Source organism: Hydra viridissima, unplaced genomic scaffold (assembly GCF_058129835.1).
Source record: "Hydra viridissima isolate aposymbiotic clone 2 unplaced genomic scaffold, HvirCarnegie_v1 scaffold_2, whole genome shotgun sequence".
NCBI classification, from domain to species: domain Eukaryota; kingdom Metazoa; phylum Cnidaria; class Hydrozoa; order Anthoathecata; family Hydridae; genus Hydra; species Hydra viridissima.
Window position 1 is genome coordinate 21,804,823 of NW_028324301.1, and position 19,424 is coordinate 21,824,246.

The following is a 19,424-nucleotide window of genomic DNA, read 5'->3' on the forward strand; positions in this document are numbered from 1 at the left end:
TAAATTTCTGATGCTGCCTGTTTCATTGATAATAATTATAGACACGATGCAGCAATTAATTGGTGCGTCCTGTTCAACTAGCTACAATCTTTGTTAAATGCTTTGAACTAAAATATTTACGTAAAATTTTGACTGGTGGCCACATTTTTTTCGTTAATGAAAATAAACCAAAAAAATCTTTTAGCAAAAAGTAATCTTTTAGTAAAATCTTTCACTAGGGTAACTGAAACTATGATATCTTGCCCTTATACTGAAGATTGTTGTCACTGATATCTTGCCCTTACACTGCAGCATGTTGTCACAGTGATACAAAATTATATAAGCAGTTTGTTATGATAAATTTTAAAAAAATTATTAATCACAAATTAGTCGTTACTTCAGTGAAATTCTTTAACACTTAAAAAAAATTTTTTTTTTCATTCCTTTTACTCAAATTTACTTTTTAGCATTTTACTCAATCAAGTAATATTTCAAAGATCTTTGGAACTTTTGCGCAAAATGTCATCTTATGTTGTAACCATTCCAGCATAAAATCTCTCAGCACTATTTTAAACGCGATTAAAACTCTTTCTCTCTTTTAAATTTTGTAATAAAACTCTCTCTGTGCACGTTCGTTCTGTGTAGTGATTCTGACATTTGAGTGATTGTTCTCTAAACAGGTTATTATTTTACAATTTATTTTTATGTGTTTCTTGTTTCGACTTATATATTTACTATATATATATATATATATATATATATATATATATATATATATATATATATATATATATATATATATATATATATATATATAATTTATTTTAATGGGTAACAAAGTATTTTAATGTGTTGTCTTGTCTCGACTGGTAAGTAAAAGTCATAAAATAGCTACTATATTGTCCCGAGTTTTAAAAACTTTTAAGGTTCGCGACAATTTTGCACCTATTTTATCTCTATATATATTAAATTTGAGCTATTGTCATTTTACCGAAGTAAACAAAATTGTATTTTCAGCTGTATTTATAAAACAAAATTTTAACTTGAATGAGAAATTTTATCTTTTATGTGCACGTGGGTTCGCCTTGCTTTTTCGTACTTTTCATAATTTTATATATTGTGAGAAAATTAAAAAGTTATATTTCTTTGTTCTCAGAAACACTATTCATTATTTCATAAACACAAAAAAGAACCGTCAAATATTTATCTTTTATAACTATCTTTTACACTACAATAGTCGAACTAATTCCTTAGACTTTTTTCTCAAAAATTATATATGCATATGAATTTTGTGTCCTTACTCTCCAGTTTTCATAGACAAACAAAATAAATCCCACGTGCTTTTTACAACAAAAATACTTCAAGATAATAATTCAAACAAAGTTTGATTTAAACTTTGCTTGATTTAGAATCTCATTCTAAATCCTTTTTTTTTTTTTGTTAAATCAGCGTAATACCCTTATCTTAATTTTTCGCACAACCACTGTCGATCCTTCTTTTGTATTTTTTCCTGTAGATCATGAAAAATGACCAGTTCAGAAGACAGTTTCAACACTTCTCAGTGTCTCAATTCTTCTCTGAGTTTACGCTTGAAGTGAATGCCGAAAAGAAATTCTTAACTTTAGTTTACGATTACTCCTATCATGTTTCCCTATTCCTTTCTTTTGAGAGCATCCTTTTTTTTCTTTTGAGTAAATGTGAAAGATTGGTATCAAAATTTTAAAAATTATCTTCGTACAAAAAATAATATAATCTAAAATAATTGTCTCCACTTGTAAATGCAAAAGCTGTACAGTAAAAATCGGGAGAGGTTTTTGTGTTTCAAACATTTGAGTTGAACAAGTTCCTCCTCCGGAAACCAAGTAAAATGTTATAATGCCACAATCTACTGCAGATGAGTAGGTCTACCTGGTCACTTCCTGGTCTCAATTCCTGTTTCAAATGACCAATTTTGTTTTGGTCTCCAAATACAACCTTTAAATTTCATTCGCATAGTTTTCTAGAAACTTTTTTCACAACTTCCAAATTTCTAATGTTCATTTATTTGTCACCACCAATACTTTGTTTGTTTTTGTTTTTTTTTTCAATTAAATTTTTTAAAACAGTAAAATTACAGAAAGAAAAGAATTAGGTTAAAGAATACCTTTTAAAAACTCTGAAATATTTTCCATTTTTTCCATGGTTGAAAAATAATTTGGTAATATGGCTTTCAGATTAAGATAAACCTATACTTTTTTAATTATCGAGACAAAAAAAAAGGTTTACTAAGAAATAAGTTGCTGGACAACATAATTGCACGTCATGCATATTAAGACATTCATTTGCATTTCATATTTTCATAAAAGAAATGAGGCCATGTCTTTATATTTGAATTTGTTACTACATCAATTAAAGATACTTAATATCGATATTTTATGTTTGAATATATATCCTATATCAAACTTTTTTATGTTTGAAAATATTGGTTGAAACAAGCTGATATTGTTCAACACAAATGGGAAAAATTGCTCAACACTTGTAAAAATCATTTCAGAATTTCTAAAACGCAAAAAAAGTATTAAGTGTGTTGCAAAAGTCTATTGAAAGCATTGTAAGATTGCTCAAGATCGAACAGCATCTGTCTGACTTGCTCTTCAGTGAGTTCATCGTGCGCTCTCATTTCCCCCAGCGTTTTTAGCCTGTAACATCAATAAATTACGTCTAACTTAGATACAATCTTTATATAAGAAGTTTAGGGTACTGTGCATTATGAAGGATTGAAATTTATCTTCTTTTTAGAAAAAAGAGTAATCACCTACCACTTTTCAACAGTTAACTTCCCTTCAAAATCCTCGGTAACAACGCTTAAGCGATCCAAAGTTAGTTTTAAGTCTCTCAAATCTGGCTGTATTTCATCCATGGCATGTATGTTTAGCCTCAGCTTATCCATGATTGTGATAAACAGCTAGTAAAAAAAAAACAGTAAAGCGAGATATGATGTAAACCGTTTTATAGAGATAAAAGTAAAAATCAGAAAAACTAAAAAGTACCATGACAATATCAGCTATTGATTTACTGGTGTTGCCTTTATCATCTTTGATTGTTATTGGACGATCTTCTTGTATTCTTGTCATAGCAGCAGGGCAATCAAGCTAAATATAACAGTTTTAAAGGCTAACTTTAGCAGCTAGTTATAAACAACTAGTTAAAAGAAAAAACAACTTACTCTATACTTTTTGGTAAAAGCTTCAATCGTAGGAAACTCCGCGCTTTGAACTTGCTTAAAAGCAACCTAAATTATTTGATGCAATGTTAAAATGTTATGTGATGGTATTTTGGTTTTATACAAAACAAGAAATTTATTTTATTTTGAGTAAAAGGAACAAAAAGTCACCTTGTATTGGACTAAAAGTTTACTGCATGCAGCAGTGTATCTAAAAGTAGTTCAAACAAATATCAAACTCAGTACACTAAAAAACTAAAAGATCTCTTTTTTAAATGTAACAAAATTGAAACGTGAAATGCTGAAACATCACAAATGAACATATTTTATTAGTGCAATATGATTTTTATGTCAGATGAAATCATATCATGATAAAGTCTATGAAAAAAAACTAATCATGAATTTAACCAAAATTTTTTGATAAAAATTTGGTATGCACAATCTCAGAGTTTAATGAATTCTGCTATGTAAATCAGAATTTGCTGAGTTCTGGTATGTAAATCAGAATTCTTTAAAACTTCTAAAATATAAATACCAATACTCAATTATTTCACCATTTTCTTTCACTGCTGCGATTTCCTCTGAACTGTATCCAATAAAAACATCTGATCTGTTATCAACAAGCAATTATCATGAGTTGGTATAAGCAACTTTCATGAAGTTGGTACCTGACCTAATTTGAGGATGGGAAAAAAACAACAGATTTTCATCTATCTGCAGTCAAATAAAAATTAAAAAATAACTTTCTTTAAATAGTGCAGGTGGTAAACAAAATCCTTCAAAAAGCATAAAGAAATATTTCAAACATCTAAATTCTCCCAGAAAGATCATAAGGATATCAAGAATCCTGTAAGCAAATCTCATTTATGATATTTCTAACTTTAAGCAGCATTTCTTTTGTCCCATGGACAAAAAAGTTGCTTTTCAAATTTTGGTAAAACATGTCAATATGGTCTATGGATTATATCAGTTGGCACTTTTAACGCAACAAAAATTAATATGTATTAGCCATTTTGAACATATTTGAATCAAATACAAAATTGGTGAATTCTTTGTGAAGAATTTATAACAGTTTCTAATATTATTTTGTTATTCAGAAGAGAAAAACATTTTTAACTTTTATCATTTACATGAATATTTAAAAAAAAAAGATATCTTTTGCATTTTTGCTCATTTTTGGTACATGATATGGCCCACTGTGCACTAGGAGAAAAATTAGAAGGATTACCAATACAAACATATCAAAAGCTGAATGGTGAAAAGAAAGAAGTTCACAAAGAAACTTATGTAGACTTTTAAAAAAATACTGTTGCTGTTGCGATTATTAAATTTAAACCATATAAAAATACTGTTGCTGTTGCGATTATTAAATTTAAACCATATAAAAATACTGTTGCTGTTGCGATTATTAAATTTAAACCATATAAAAATACTGTTGCTGTTGCGATTATTAAATTTAAACCATATAAAAATACTGTTGCTGTTGCGATTATTAAATTTAAACCATATAAAAATACTGTTGCTGTTGCGATTATTAAATTTAAACCGTATAAGAAGGTCTATTTAGAAAACAAATTTTTTATGAAGCAGAAAAAAATGATAAACGTAAGACTATATCAAGTTAATTTCTAAGTAACAAAGAATTATTAAATAACCAAACTAAACAGCTATAATGAAAGATATTATTGACAGATAACTTGATTTAATTAGTGATAAATTCATGCATCAAGATCATTGGAAAAAACTGTTAAATAAAAACAAGCAAAAATATCTTTAATATATATAATATCTTTATCTATAATATCTTTGAATTAAAAGCAAGTTGTTTAACTCTTCCTAATAACTTATTATAAGGTGGATGATTTTAGATTCCTATCTGAAAATGGAAATCTATCTCACCTAGAAAATTTTAAAAAAAAATTATTTAGAAGAGAATTTTATTGATAACAAGTATAGACAGGAAATTTAAGACAAATGATTTTGTCAGTGTTTCTATAATGCTTCTATATAGCAAAGCAAGCAGCATTGTATGGAATTTATTTGTATCTTTCAAGGAAATAATCCTATGGCCTTATGTCTCATCTTTCACTAAACTTTGGAGTTTTCCTCATGTCCTATCTCTTGGATTACAACAGATAGGGCTGAACATATAAATTAGAATACATTAGCAGATGATTGTATTGATATTTATTTGCAAAGATAACTTAAGCACACACTCTAGAGAGTTTGGTTAAGTTATCAATCTTTACAAATACAAACACTAATATTGAAGTCACTATTTAGGAGATTTCACTTAAAATTTCCAGATCTATAAAATTATCTATAAATTTAGATCAATAGATCAATTTATTATGGTTGTTTATTGAGACTAGTCACATCAAAATCTTATGTTTCATGAGGAAAATTGAACTTACACACAAAAATATAAAACTTTAAAATACAAAAACTTAATGTTTGAAAATTGTGTGTATGATAGTAGTGAATGAGGGTCCAATTCCAATCTAAAGATGATATTTGTTGAACTACTGATGAAAATCCTAACCATCATTTAGCCAATGAAAGTTTGTGGGAGTAAAGGCTATATATAATTATAGAGCTATGTATAATCCAATAATCTTTTCAGAATTCAACTCAGAGAATTGAAATTTTTATAAGATTATCAAATTATACATACATCAGCAGTTTCCTTTTTTGTACTCAATATTTATTCTTAACATTTATTATGTAGCATTTGTTAGTGTTGTCTTTCTGTAAGTTGCTTAAAAGTCAATAAAGTTTAAAATTTTTTGTTTACTTTTAATTTTTGGATAACCTGTAAGGTGATCTACATTTAGAAAACAGTTTGTTTTACAGTGAAAAACTTAAGATATTCGTATCAAGAATTTAAGATTTTTTTTTCATATTTCATATCAAGCTTACATTTTTAAAAAAAAAATTTTTTTTTAAAATATAAGCTTGATATGAAATACGAAAAAAATTTACAAACTTTATTTTCCATTTTTAATGTAGATGTCTACTGTAATATGATATAAAAAGCGCAAGTTTATTCCAGAAGGACATCTAAAACTTTGGACTAAGTCATAAAGGCTTTTAATTACTACCAAAAAAAAAATTTAATACAAATGATTGTGAGAAAAAAAAATTCTTTTTGTCTTCTAAAATTTACAGTCACTTTATTTGCAAACAATAGCAATTAATAGAGCATTATAAGTAAACCAAATGGCTAGGAAAAAAAGAGATGTTTACTGTAAATGGGAATAATTACTCTATTTGACAGTAAAATGTAAGCATGTTGTAGTCACACATGCCACTATTTTTAAAAATACCTTCTTTCACACAACTCAAAGTTTTTAAATATTGATCATCTTCCTAGCATTTTATAGCAAGATCAACAGAAAAGTCTAATAACATTTTTGGAGCCAAAAGAAAAGTTAAATTAGAAAACTGCAAAAGATTTTTTTTACTTTTTTTTCTGTGAAAAATCTCTTGATTTTTTTTTTAGCATTAACTGCTGGCCAGTTTCATGATACTTGTAGATAACAGATTTTTTGGTTGTTTTATTGGACTAAAAATGTATAAAATTGTACACTAAACCATAAAGAACTGAGAATTAAAAGAAATTAATCTTCAGTTCTTACATATTCTGGCTTACATACATATTTATATATTCTGGCTTACATACATATTTATATGTTCTGGCTTACATATTTTGTAACCTATTCATGGTTGAAACCTGAGCTCAATAATTAAACACAAAAAAATCAGCAAAAAAAGACTTACTCTTTTGATGTTACAGCATCCTTAATATATGCTTTCTCTAAACACTGCAGTGTGTTGATAACAGCAAATAAATCTGCCATATTATCATACCTGGACAGAATATGAGGATCAATTACTTATTAATAATTTTTAGAATTTAAGATAGTTTAAAAAGAAATATACTTCTCGCGTTCTCTTGCATTAGTATATAGTTTCACTTCCTAAAAAGACAAGAAATTATTTAGCACTTTTAATGTTTTACACACAAAGACATTTATATTTCTATATGCATATTCACACAAAAACACATACATATATTAATACATTTCTACATAAACAAATGCACACATGAATTTAAATATCTTTAAACATTTTAATTGTAATTTAGTTAAATTTGAACACACATACTTGAAGCAGTTCAGGCTTTAATGCACCTAAAAGAAGAGTTGTAAATTCTTATCAAAATACATAAAATTATAAACTTTTTATAGATAATTTACAGAATTCAATTAGATTTAAAAGAACTACAAAGTGATGCCTTATGTTTGAGTTTCATGATTGGTGATTAATTACAATTTATAAGGGACTACTTGCTCTTCTAAAATAATTGTTGATTGACTTTTATCTGTGTTACTTGAAGATTCCCATTAAATACCATATCATTCTAAATTGATTTTCATTCATTTTATAGTAAAAAATTCTATATTTACTATCTTAAATTGCTCAAAAAATTTTTCTGCTTTCTATGAGGTCAATAACGAAGTTAGAATTCTGAATAATCGCATGTAAGTCAAACCAAATTGTATAGCTTGATAATTATCTATGTAACTTTAAAGTTTTATCCCTAAAAAAACTCTCTCAATACGAATATTGTTTTAGTAAAATATGGCTAAACTTCAACAAAATAAATACCTTGATTAACAGAATTTCGCACAAACATATTTAAATTAAAATTCAAAGATCGGTAATCCTGCAGTTAAGCGGCCTAAAATAAAAGTATGTTTTAACTTTACACGCTCTCGTTCGCGGAGACTTAAAAACTTTTTTTATTGTTAATTAATAAAAATATTTTTTGAATGACGAACGAATTCGAATAACGAAAAGTTTTATTAAATTTTTTATAAAGATTTTTATTTGGTTGTTTGATTTTTTTATTTTAAATAGTTTAACTATTTTTTACCATATTCATGACCATGACCAAATATAATTATAAAAAATGTAAATATATATTTTTTCATTTTTAATGCTATAATGTTTTTCGATAATTTGTGGCTATGAAAATAGCCGTTTTAAAAAGGGTACTGACGGGACACGCATGTAATAAAAGCAGAAAATATTGGAACATCTTTATATCGTTGACGCCACATAAATTCATGCAGGTGTGAGGTAAATAAATCTTCGTGTGTTCCGAATTGTTGTCGCAGCTTGCGCTTGACTCGCATCCATAAGTTTTCAATGTTTTGAGTATGAATGTCGTTATCTAGGGGATTGACAAAGTTACGCTCATGAGTAACAACTGAATGGGAATAAATTCCATCTTGTAGATTTTCAATTCCAGCGTAAGATGCCCAGCCGTCTGACACAATATGAGTTCCAGGCAAAATATTTTGTAAAATCGCGTTCTGAAGACTTTCTGCAGACCGATCTGGTATTTCTACCAAAAAGCACTTTCGCGAAACCCTTTCGACACCACCAAACACCCAATGACCTGGTCGCCATTGCCCGCGATGATATTTACGATGGAAAAACTTTGATTCATCGATTTCAACCACAACTGCAGTCTCGTCAGCGTTAAAACCTCCAATAACTGCTGGGTTAGTCTCTAGATCTACTTCACATACATCTCTGCAAAAGTTGGCCCAGTCAGCTAACGTATGAGAAGCATCATTCATACCCGCTTCATGTTGGATATCTCTTTGCGGCATATTACGACTCCACCCATATATGTAATATAACAATGTTTGTAAGGAAAGTCTACTCTGGCTAAAAAAGGAGTCTTGCCTAACACTTCGCCTTTCCTTGCAACCTTTGCATTTCCAGCGGTAACCGTCAGTTGCGTCTTTATATGAATTCAAAGTATATTGAATTTGGCAGTTATTACAAAAAACACTATTTTTAATCAATTTTCGCTGTGCTAGCCACTGCAGAGCAGTTAGTGGTTGTCTAATACTGGATCCGAGATCCAGTAAGCGCCAGTTTTCTTGTAAAATCTGTTGTTCCGTTCTAATTTCGTCAACGATTGTTGTTGGAGCACTTGGTCTCCCACGACGAACTTGTTGCAGTGCCATCTAAAAAAGAATTATTAACATTTTTCCTAAAACATATTTTCACCGTAGTTTACATTTTCATAAATTTTAAAAAAAATTATAACTGTATCAAAAAATTTATTTGTAAACGTATTTACCTGATATTGCGAATCAAAATATATTCTAAGATAAAAAGCTGACAAATATTATTTTTCACTTTAAAAGCAAAACAGAAAGTAGTATATCTATTATAATATCGCTTCCACATTTAATTTCTATCTCCGTCAAATTTTAATTATCCTTTCGATTAATTTAATTCCACGCCTAATTAGTAATTTTCATTTTTCTCTTTTTAAGTTACATAAAAATCTTCTCCACCGTAGATTTTAATTAAGTAAAAAAATAAATTTATTTTAGGCCGCTTAACTGCAGGATTACCCAAAGATCATTCTTGATTTACCAGGCTTACTGATGCGTTTACTTTCAATACTTATTTATAACCAATTTATCGCATTTAAAAGAAAATATAAACGTAAACAAAATGAAGATATTTCCAAGTGACGTCACAAGGATAATTATTTATCAAGAAACCGTATCAGAATAGCAACTAAAGCCAGATTATTTATAAAGTGCAAGAAAAAGGTATAATTTATCAGTACCAGTGTACTGAGCCGTCGGAATACAGTGGGCTAGCTAACCATTTGCCTTGGGCCCTGAGCTAAAGAGGGCCCAGACCGTTGAGCACATAGTTGAGTCCAGACCGTTGAGCACATGTATTAAAATGACTGAGTAATACTCGTGGAGTAGCATTCCTCTTCAAAGGGGCCCCGCGCGGGCCTCTTCTTGAGTGTACTCTGACTTTATACAACATTTTGTACCAAATTAATCATGTGAGAGAACTTATGCAAGGTCCAAATATCTCTCTGAAAGAGATTCAGAGGACTTATTCTGATTTCAATTGAAAGAATTAATCGTAGATCTTTGGTCATGGAAAACCTAGCAGCTGCATTTGATTTATATTATTTAGATTAGTTTTAGACACCATTGTTTGTTTATATTGATTTTTTAAAAGCAATACAGTTCCCAATGTGCATTGTTTGTTTATATTGATTGTTTAAAAGCAATATAGTTCCCAATGTGCATTGTTTGTTTATATTGATTGTTTAAAAGCAATATAGTTCCCAATGTGCATTGTTTGTTTATATTGATTGTTTAAAAGCAATATAGTTCCCAATGTGCATTGTTTGTTTATATTGATTGTTTAAAAGCAATATAGTTCCCAATGTGCATTTTTTAAAACTTGTAATTGAACAGTTGTTTTCTGAAGTGCTAAACAAAGCCTATCCACTTAGCGAAACTCCTGTTAATTGACGAAAATTGCATTCTGGGATGTCCTGCCGGACCTTTTCCGCAACTTACAAAAATTGTTTTTTTTATGGATTAACTCTGTTGTTAGATATTTAAATTTTTTATAGTTTAAGATGTTTCAGTAAGAATGAAATGATGGGGAAAAGAGAACAAGTTTAAAACTTTTTAAATTATTTTTTGTATAACATACACTCGTAAACCATAAAACTTTTTAATATACATTTAATTACATAGAAATATATTGAAGAAATATTAACATGTATATCAATTATGAACAATACGTGCAAGTTTAAAAATTTTATGAAATAAAAAATTCTTGTAATAACAAAAAGCCGAACAATGTTTTTTTCTAAATTATGTGCATGTTCTTCATGCAGGTCATACAAAAACTGAAAGTGACAGGATTCTTTAACTTTATTGATGAGAATCATGGCCAGTCCCTTTCTTTCAAGATATTTGTTTATGAATATCATAAAAGTTGTTTCCATTTCACAAACTAGTGACATAAAAGCTGATGGATTGTCAGTTGAACCAAGAAAGAGTGTATCTTCACACCTATCACACAACTTAACTTTTTGAACAAGCCACCCAGCCATGTGTGAAAGAGCTTGTTTGATTGGTTTCATTGAAATTTCTCTAGTAAACCTATAAACTGATCCTGGTAGAAAATAAGAGATTTCCTTAGGTCTTTCTACTTGATAAATCCCACAATCTGTGATTTTTTGATTGCAACACTTCATAAATTCATTTAGATTGAAAGCTGTGGCAAAATCTGAGTCCTTTATACAGTTGCTATTGGATTTGCTTTTCTCCACAGATAAAAGAAGTAAGGCATTTCGGTAGGCAGCTTGAAATTGTCGAACATTAGGACGGTCATTCCATCCACCTTTGCTTCAAATAATAGAAAAAAAATTCTCAATGCAATCCTGATTGAATCGAGAAGTACAAACAAACTCAAAACCTTCAGAAAACAGCTCTCTAGTTAAGGTTAGCACACTATTTATTGTGACACTTAAACCCCAGTGACATGATATACTTGCTTGATTTTTAACACCGCAAAAATTCCATTTCTCAATCCAATACTTTAACTCTTCCAGTTGAGAAATACTATCTCCTTTTAAAGTTAGAGCACAACGAGCTGGTTTGTCAGCATACAACTTATATGAATTCAATATGTCAAATAAAGTATCCATACGTTCAACAAATCTTGCTGTTGGTATGACACTCAAAGGCAGTAAATTTGTATTAGAACAGCAATGTAATGCAGTAGCAACCTGATAACTGAAAACTTGAGTTGCAAGTTTTACCTTCATAGATAAAAGAGGCCCAGGGTCTAAGTGCCTGTCTGTTAGTTTTGGTACTAGACGCACAGAGTTTATTTTGTCTAAATTGTATAGAGACTGGATATGTTGCCAAGAAACAATTTCACCATTAATATCAATGTTATGTCTCTGTAAATTGTTTCTAATGCTTTTTATTAAATGTGGAGGATCAAAAATAACATGAATTTTTCTATCAATAGAAGGATTTAGAAAGTATGGCAAATTTTTGGAAAACCCAAGCAAACGTAAGGCAGCTATATTAGTAGCTCCTTGATCACAAACTATACATCTAATGTGTAAACCAGTTTCTTGAACTTTGGTAATGGTTTCACGTAGTAAAAAAGCCAAGTCAGCTGTTGATACTGTTGAATTATTATAAAAAAAAGCTATTGGTTGTTTCCATTTGTTTGACAAGCCCCTAACCATAATAACAAGAGCCTGATTTAAAAGTTTTCCATTTCTCATTCCATAAACTGTGTCAGAATATCTATCATATTCTAAATGCTGCTTTAATGACATCTCATCCATAACAAGACTGACATTACGATCATATGGTTTCATTGCCTCAGCCCGTAACTTTAAAAAAGAAAATAATTGAGGAGAAAACCGTTTGAAGATCTGCAAATACACGAGACAAAAACAGTAGTAAACAAGTTTTACTTGGTAAACAGAATATTGTTCGTAAGACATTAAAAGTTTGAGGACTATGAAATAGAAGTCGCAATGCCAAAATCTTGTCACTAATTGACCAACGTTTTCCTTTATTGACTCGTTTACTCATCAGGAGTTGACTTTTAAAAAAACTAACTTGTATTGGTGATAAGTATTTACTGGATAATTTTAAGATATGATTTATAGATCCATCACAGATTTGTTGAATTTTTTTTTTTGATTTTAAATGTTCAACCTGTTTATGTAATCTAGTATTTTTGACACGCAATCTTGATAGCAGCCTTTGAACCTTGTTGGAATTGATTTCATTAAAAGGCAATTTGTTCTCTGAAATATTATCTGAATTAACAGGTAAATAAACATCACGTTTTTTTACTGGGACTGGATGTCGTTCTACTGGTGGTTTCCTCTTGCAACCAACAAATGGAGGAGAATTTGGTATATTGAAAATAGTAGGAATTGCTGATTGTAAGAGACGTTTTCCACCATTATTTGTAAGATAATACATTGTGTCTTCAAAATGATTGCTGCACAAATAAAAATTTTTGTTTAAAAATACCAAAGGTGTGTTGTCTAGATCTTTCCTACGACAGTTGATGAGCCACTTTTTACATCTAATAATTAAAAAGAGCATTTATTTTCAAAAGTTACAATATTCAAAAGTTACAATTTTTATTTCATAAAGTTTTAATGAAATAAAAAGTTAGAAAGGAAAAAACCTATTAATAATTACAATTACGTCTAAATGAATTAAAATTTAAAACTCAATTGTAAATATAAAGTAAGTAGTACTTAAAATATTGATATTAGCTTGCCTTTTTTCGTCTTTAGGAAAACGAAAAAATGAAATATCTTTACAGCATTTTCCACTCTTATTTCCACAGTTTAGAGCAGCACAAAATGATGGCATTGCTATAGTTAATGTCAAAATTCTTTAAGATATATGCAAGAAAACAACTTGATATTTATTATTATAAAGTTTCAATGGTCCGGCAGGACATCCCAGAATGCTTTGCGATAAAATTACATAGAGTTAAATGATATTACTCCGAAGTGGATAGGCTTTGGTGCTAAATGCTTTGCAAAGCTTGATAATTACAACATGTGGTATGTTGTAAATTTCTTTTTCCTTTTAATCTGTATTTAAACCCTTTATTTTTTTTAAGTTTTTAAAAACCCATTGAGGGAATGGAATTAGCTTAGGCCATGTAAGTTGTTGTGTACAGCATTGTAAATAATTGTTTAACTAAGTTGTTATCTGTTTAACTAAGTTGTTGTCTGTTTAACTAAGTTGTTGTCTGTTTAACTAAGTTGTTGTCTGGTTAACTAAGTTGTTGTCTGTTTAACTAAGTTGTTGTCTGTTTAACTAAGTTGTTGTCTGGTTAACTAAGTTGTTGTCTGTTTAACTAAGTTGTTGTCTGGTTAACTAAGTTGTTATCTATTTAAGTAAGTTGTTGTCTGTTGTGGAGCCGAATCAAGTTATTACTTTACAATCGGCTTTTACAATGCGCAGTGTCTAACCAGTGAATTAACTATACAGTGAATTGTCAATCCAGTAGTTAAATTAAGCCATGAACTACTTACACAGTTTAGAGAAAGATAATCTTAAGATAAAAGTCTAGAAGACACCATTATGGTCTTTATAAAGTATAATCTTAATAATTTAGGAGCAGTGGGAAGGATTAAAGTGTTCTCGTTGAAGATGTAGAAAAAAACTTGATGAGGGTTATGATGCTGCCTCTGTAAGCAAAAATGATAAAAAATATGAGACACCAAACATGAATACTGTGAGGAGGGAGAAATAGATTAAAAACAACGATCGGAAAAGATGCACATAAGATGACTGGTCCACTCTCTATATAAATAAATGATAAAGCAAAAAGAATGAAGTTAAAAACAACAACTGAGAAAAGACATACACACGGAGATTTATTCAACCTGCCATATAAATAAACGATAAAGCGGAAAGAAGAAAAGTTGAAGAAGCAACTGGGAAAAGACGTAAACGCGAAGACTCGTAAAATGATAAAGCGAAAAGAAGAAAAGTTAAAAACAACGACCAGGAAAAGATTTGTACGCGATGATTCATCAATTTATCATGTAAGCAAACAATAAAACGGAAAGAAGAAAGACGTAAACACGAAGACTCATTAACCTGCCATATAAATAAATGAAAAGATATCGCAACTGGAAAACAGGCAAAAAAAATATAAAAGCTCAAAAAAAAAAGAGTCTGACGGTTAGAAGAAGAGTTTTAAAAAGGAGGAGGAAGACGAAGTTTTAAAGAGAAGTAAATTAAAGTTTTAAAAAGGAGGAGAAAGATGAAGTTTTAAAGAGAAGTAAATTAAAGTTTTACGAAAGTTTTTAAGAAGAATTTTAAAAAGAGAGAAAATTTTTGTGATTGAAAAATACTTTGATGAACAAGCAGTTTTTATAAGTGAATAAAAGAGAAAAAAGAAGAAGAGGTTTTGATAATTAGAAGAAGATTATAATATTGATTAAAGGAGAATAACCAGAAGTTTCATATAAAGAAGAGATATTTGTAATAAAAAGAAGATATAAAAAAGAGGAGTAATTGATGTAAACAGTATTGAACACTGCAAGAAGCGTAAGAGAATATTATTTGTATTACATAAACGTTATGAGCAAAAGAGTGCTAACCATTACACACTTATAGGACGTTGAGTTTTATTATATAATAGAATATATTTAGGACGCCAAGTAGAAGTTTAGCCCTTTTTTGAATAAACCTTGCCAATTCCTAACCATACTATCACCGAACTTCGCCCTTTCCTAACCAAGTACTTCCCACGCCATCAACCTTATTACCAACCTCCATATACCCTTCCTTACAACTCTAAACCCAAACTTCCCTTTACCCTTTCCCTCAATACAACGTAAACTTTAAATAATTAATTATCAATTTAAAAAAAAAAACGCCGCCCTCGCAATACCAATCAGTTACTAATTCGGTTCTAAGAAGGTCCAAAAGAATGTCATGACATCAGTTCTAGTTCTAAAGCATTAAGTGAAAATCGCCCAGCGAAAAGAAGGAGAGCGAAAAATCTCAAACAATCAAAAGAAAAGGAATTTATAGTCTTTGCCGATTTAGGTTCTATGAATAAATAATTTTATGCGTGTTTTTGTTAAGGTTGTATTTATTATTGTTTATAATAACAAAATGAATTCTTAAACAATCATTGTTAACTATAATTGGTTAATTGTTTTCAAAATTTGTTTTTCAAAAGAATAGAAAAAGTTTCACCTTATTCTGCATTACCACTCCGCTGACGGATCACCTCATATTTTCTACATCATTAATATAACCAACGGTATACAAACTGCGGCCTAGCATACTTTCATTGACGCCGAAAAGGACATCAAAGTGTGCCGGGCTACAATGTTACTTTTAAATATTTGCGAATGACCAAGAATACTATAAATACTAATGCTTTTAATAATACTAATTCTTTTAGCGAAGCTTGTAAAGCTAACTTATCCATACTTGATCTTTTTTGCTTAAAACTCCGAATGCCAAATGCAAATTTTAGATATCTTGTATTCCTGGATGTGGCTTATCGTGCAAACAAAAAGGCAGTTTAAAAGTTTTAGAATTCCAAAAAAAGAAAATTTCTTAATCGAGAATTTAGGGAAAAAATTATAACAACCGTAAAAATGGTTGCTTACTGTGAGCTTATAATGTTGGGGCAACCAGTTTTTTGCAGTTTTTAACATAATTAGTTTCAAGAATAAATATTTCAGACTTTTTGAGGAGCTTTTGTTTGTTTAGCATAATGATCAATTGTGTAAGTTCATTGTTTTTTATTTACTTTCTTTTTTAAACCACCAAATACGCTGTAGCAAGGCAAGATTGACCTTAAAAGTTGAATGGTGGACTTTGGACTTTGGTAGACTTTTTGAAATCTTTTAGTCGATGCTCAATCAACATCATAAAGCTGACGTCATAAATCATATCAATGACATTGAGCCATAAATAAAATACTTCGTGAACATGAGTATTTATTTCATTAGGAAGTTAAAAGCTGAAAAATAGAAATATGTTGCCTCACCATGTCTCTCATATACACTGATTACAGAATTTCCTGATGTAGATTTTTCTTTCGTGTTCACTGGTGATTTACATGCTGCAGCAAATTTGCAAAGTCTACAAACTCTTCCACTTTTAATTCCATAAAAACTTGTAAAAGCTGATTTACAGACCATTAATTTCCCGGAATGAAACATCATAAGTAAAGCTGCAATTTTGGGATGGTTCAGTAGACTCATTATCAGATAATCTCCTTTGCTGCTTCACCTTAAGGTTGTGCTAACAAGGCCTATTAGGTAACTGGCCTGTTTGTTTTTTGTGTCATTATTTAGGAATTGCTCAAATACAATCTTTCTATTTTCTTCACAAAATTTGAAATAACATTTCAACTTGCACCAATTAGTGAAAACAAATCTGACTAAAAACTATATTTTCTAACACAACAGTTTACAAAAAATATAAGGAAACTTTCAGAAACAAAGAAGTGAGAAGTTTTTTTAACCTTTCGTTAAGATTGTGAATTGAAAGTAAACTTTTGACTGGTACGTAGCACAAAAGTGACGTCAGTTTTTCCGTAAAAATTAAGCGTTTTTAATTATAATTGAACTATTTATAAATAACTTAAAAACAACATACAAACAATAAAACAATAATTAAATAAAGAACATGCAATACTTAAATAAAGAATATTTATTCAGAACAGTGACTCGTGTCGAAATTGGAATATCATTGGATAGTGAATGGAACAACTATTAGCAGTCATTAGCGAAAAATAAATTGATTTGGGTAAAATCTCTTTTTAAGATCACTCTGCTTTCTCTATTCAATTACCTATTTATGTAAAATTTAAATAAGCCATTATGTTTTTCAAAACAGCACTTTATATCTGTTTCTCATTTAATCCACTTTTTCTTGACTGAATTTCTTTTTAACTTCTGAACATCAAAACAAAAAAAAAATTTTTTTATCTTTTTTTTTAAAAATTTTTTTAAATTTATATTTTCTTTTATGTCCTTTGTTGCTTTTGTATCAAGCAAGTTTTGTTACTTTGAATAATAGAGATTGCTTCTTTAGATTCTTCAGCAACATTGTCGTGGATATTACTTCACGAGCTTTTAAAGTACAGTTTTATTTTTTGGTGTTTAACTTTAAATTAATTTTTTTTTTCTCTTTCTTTTGAATACAATTTGCAAGCTTTTTTTGCTCTAGCAGTTTCTTTTATATTCTTTCATCAATCTTTACTTAACTCTAGGATGGGAAGGTTTTGGTGCGCGCTGTTTGCATACGCCAGGATTGATTAAAATAGCTGTCATGAAATTTCTAATAATATTAAAAAACGCAAAAATCTGGTTCAAACTACTTTGAATTAATTCAAAAATAATAGCTGATAGGTTTAAAATGTTAATTCATTGGAAATTCGTTTCCTGAAAGTAAAAATAATAATTCATTCCAGCCCCAAGGGACCGCACTCAGTATAAAATTGAAGCTACTAATTAAACTTTCTCTTCTACAAAGTGCCCAACTGCTTAGACGCCGTATACCTGTGAATATTATTATTTGTCCTTATCCGATTCTCGAGTCCACTTAAAACGGTAAGAATACTTACTTTTTATAATACTACCAAAGAGACAGCTAGTCTCCTCTCTTAAATAACCTGAACAATGCTTATTTCAAAAATATTAGTGCTTTACAAAATTTGAGCACGTGCTCGTTTTAGCATAGTAGTGGACCTAGATGGTGGTGTAGGTCATGGGACTTAGCGCTATAGTCTCTTCGAAACACCATGGTGACAAAATCATGACCCTGACGAGAAGGTCACCTTAACCACTACAATAGTAAATTGGAACAAAGCACTAATGTTTTTTCTTTTTCTCTTTCTCCCTAACTAGTCGCCTCCTAATCGCTAGCATTAATACCAGTTAAAACCGTTAAACAATTTTGTTATATATTAATATATATAGATTTTCAACGTCTAAGTGGCCAGTATAAAAACTCAAATACAATCGGTTTCACCGAAAGTATTTTATAAATACGAATTTATAAATATAGTATTCGCCTAAATCAAAAAAGCATGTTTGTTTTTACTAAAACTCCGTATTAAATAAGTTTGCGTAGCTTAGTGGAATGTGAAAAACGCATTCGAATATCGGCCTCAGGTTAGATGCGAGGGTCGAACCACTAATTGGAAATTTTATCTTTTTTCCGGAAAATTGAGTTTTCGTCCTCTAGATCGGTTAATCCAGCGTTTACAATAAGAATAAAAGCTTAGATGTTTTATGTACCATTAGTTAAAACAGACATTGATATTCAGATAGAGCTAAGAAATAAAGGCTAGAAAATAATCCGAGCAGCTACTTGATCAAATCAAAAATGTTTAAATTCTATATAAAATAACGAATAAGTCAAATTTAAAACGAATACTGACACTACGTTAGAACTAAAAGAATCAGGCTAAAATCAAACGCAGATAAGTAAATGTTGAAACGAATATTGTCACTAGGCTAGAATTAAGAAAATCAGGCTAGAAACACATTAAGATAAGTCAATATTAAAACGAATATTGACACTAGGCTAGAACTAAGAGATTCAGGCTAGAAATACACTAGGAACGGTCAATATTAAAACGGATATTGACACTAGGCTAGAACTAAAAGAATCGGGCTAGAAATATACTGAGAATGCTCAATATTAAAACGAGTATTGACACTAGGCTAGAACTAAGAGATTCAGGCTAGAAATACACTGGGAACGGTCAATATTAAAACGGATATTATTACTAGGCTAGAAATAAGAGAATCAAGCTATAAATACACTGAGAACGGTCAATA

General features: G+C 29.6%; 3 protein-coding genes across 3 annotated transcripts in view; 1 reads left to right on the forward strand and 2 right to left on the reverse strand.

Moving 5' to 3' along the window:
• The window catches only part of LOC149892448 (uncharacterized), a 50,848-nt gene that overhangs the window by 21,317 nt on the left and 10,107 nt on the right, over nt 1–19,424 (forward strand). The gene's annotated exons all lie outside the window — the stretch shown is intronic.
• On the reverse strand, nt 1,711–9,756 carry LOC149892449 (vacuolar protein sorting-associated protein 28 homolog). Its single transcript, XM_090079242.1, has 10 exons — nt 9,626–9,756; nt 7,853–7,895; nt 7,349–7,374; nt 7,124–7,161; nt 6,962–7,051; nt 3,353–3,392; nt 3,185–3,250; nt 3,009–3,110; nt 2,778–2,923; nt 1,711–2,657 (listed from the first exon to the last, which is right to left on the reverse strand). Exons 2-10 carry the CDS (start codon nt 7,878–7,880, stop codon nt 2,537–2,539), a joined length of 657 nt encoding a protein of 218 aa, XP_089935368.1. The 5' UTR covers nt 7,881–7,895; nt 9,626–9,756; the 3' UTR covers nt 1,711–2,536.
• LOC149892450 (male abnormal protein mab-31-like) lies at nt 8,120–9,349 on the reverse strand. The gene has a single exon (XM_090079240.1). The coding sequence runs from the start codon at nt 9,226–9,228 to the stop codon at nt 8,230–8,232; it is 999 nt and encodes a 332-aa protein (XP_089935366.1). The 5' UTR covers nt 9,229–9,349; the 3' UTR covers nt 8,120–8,229.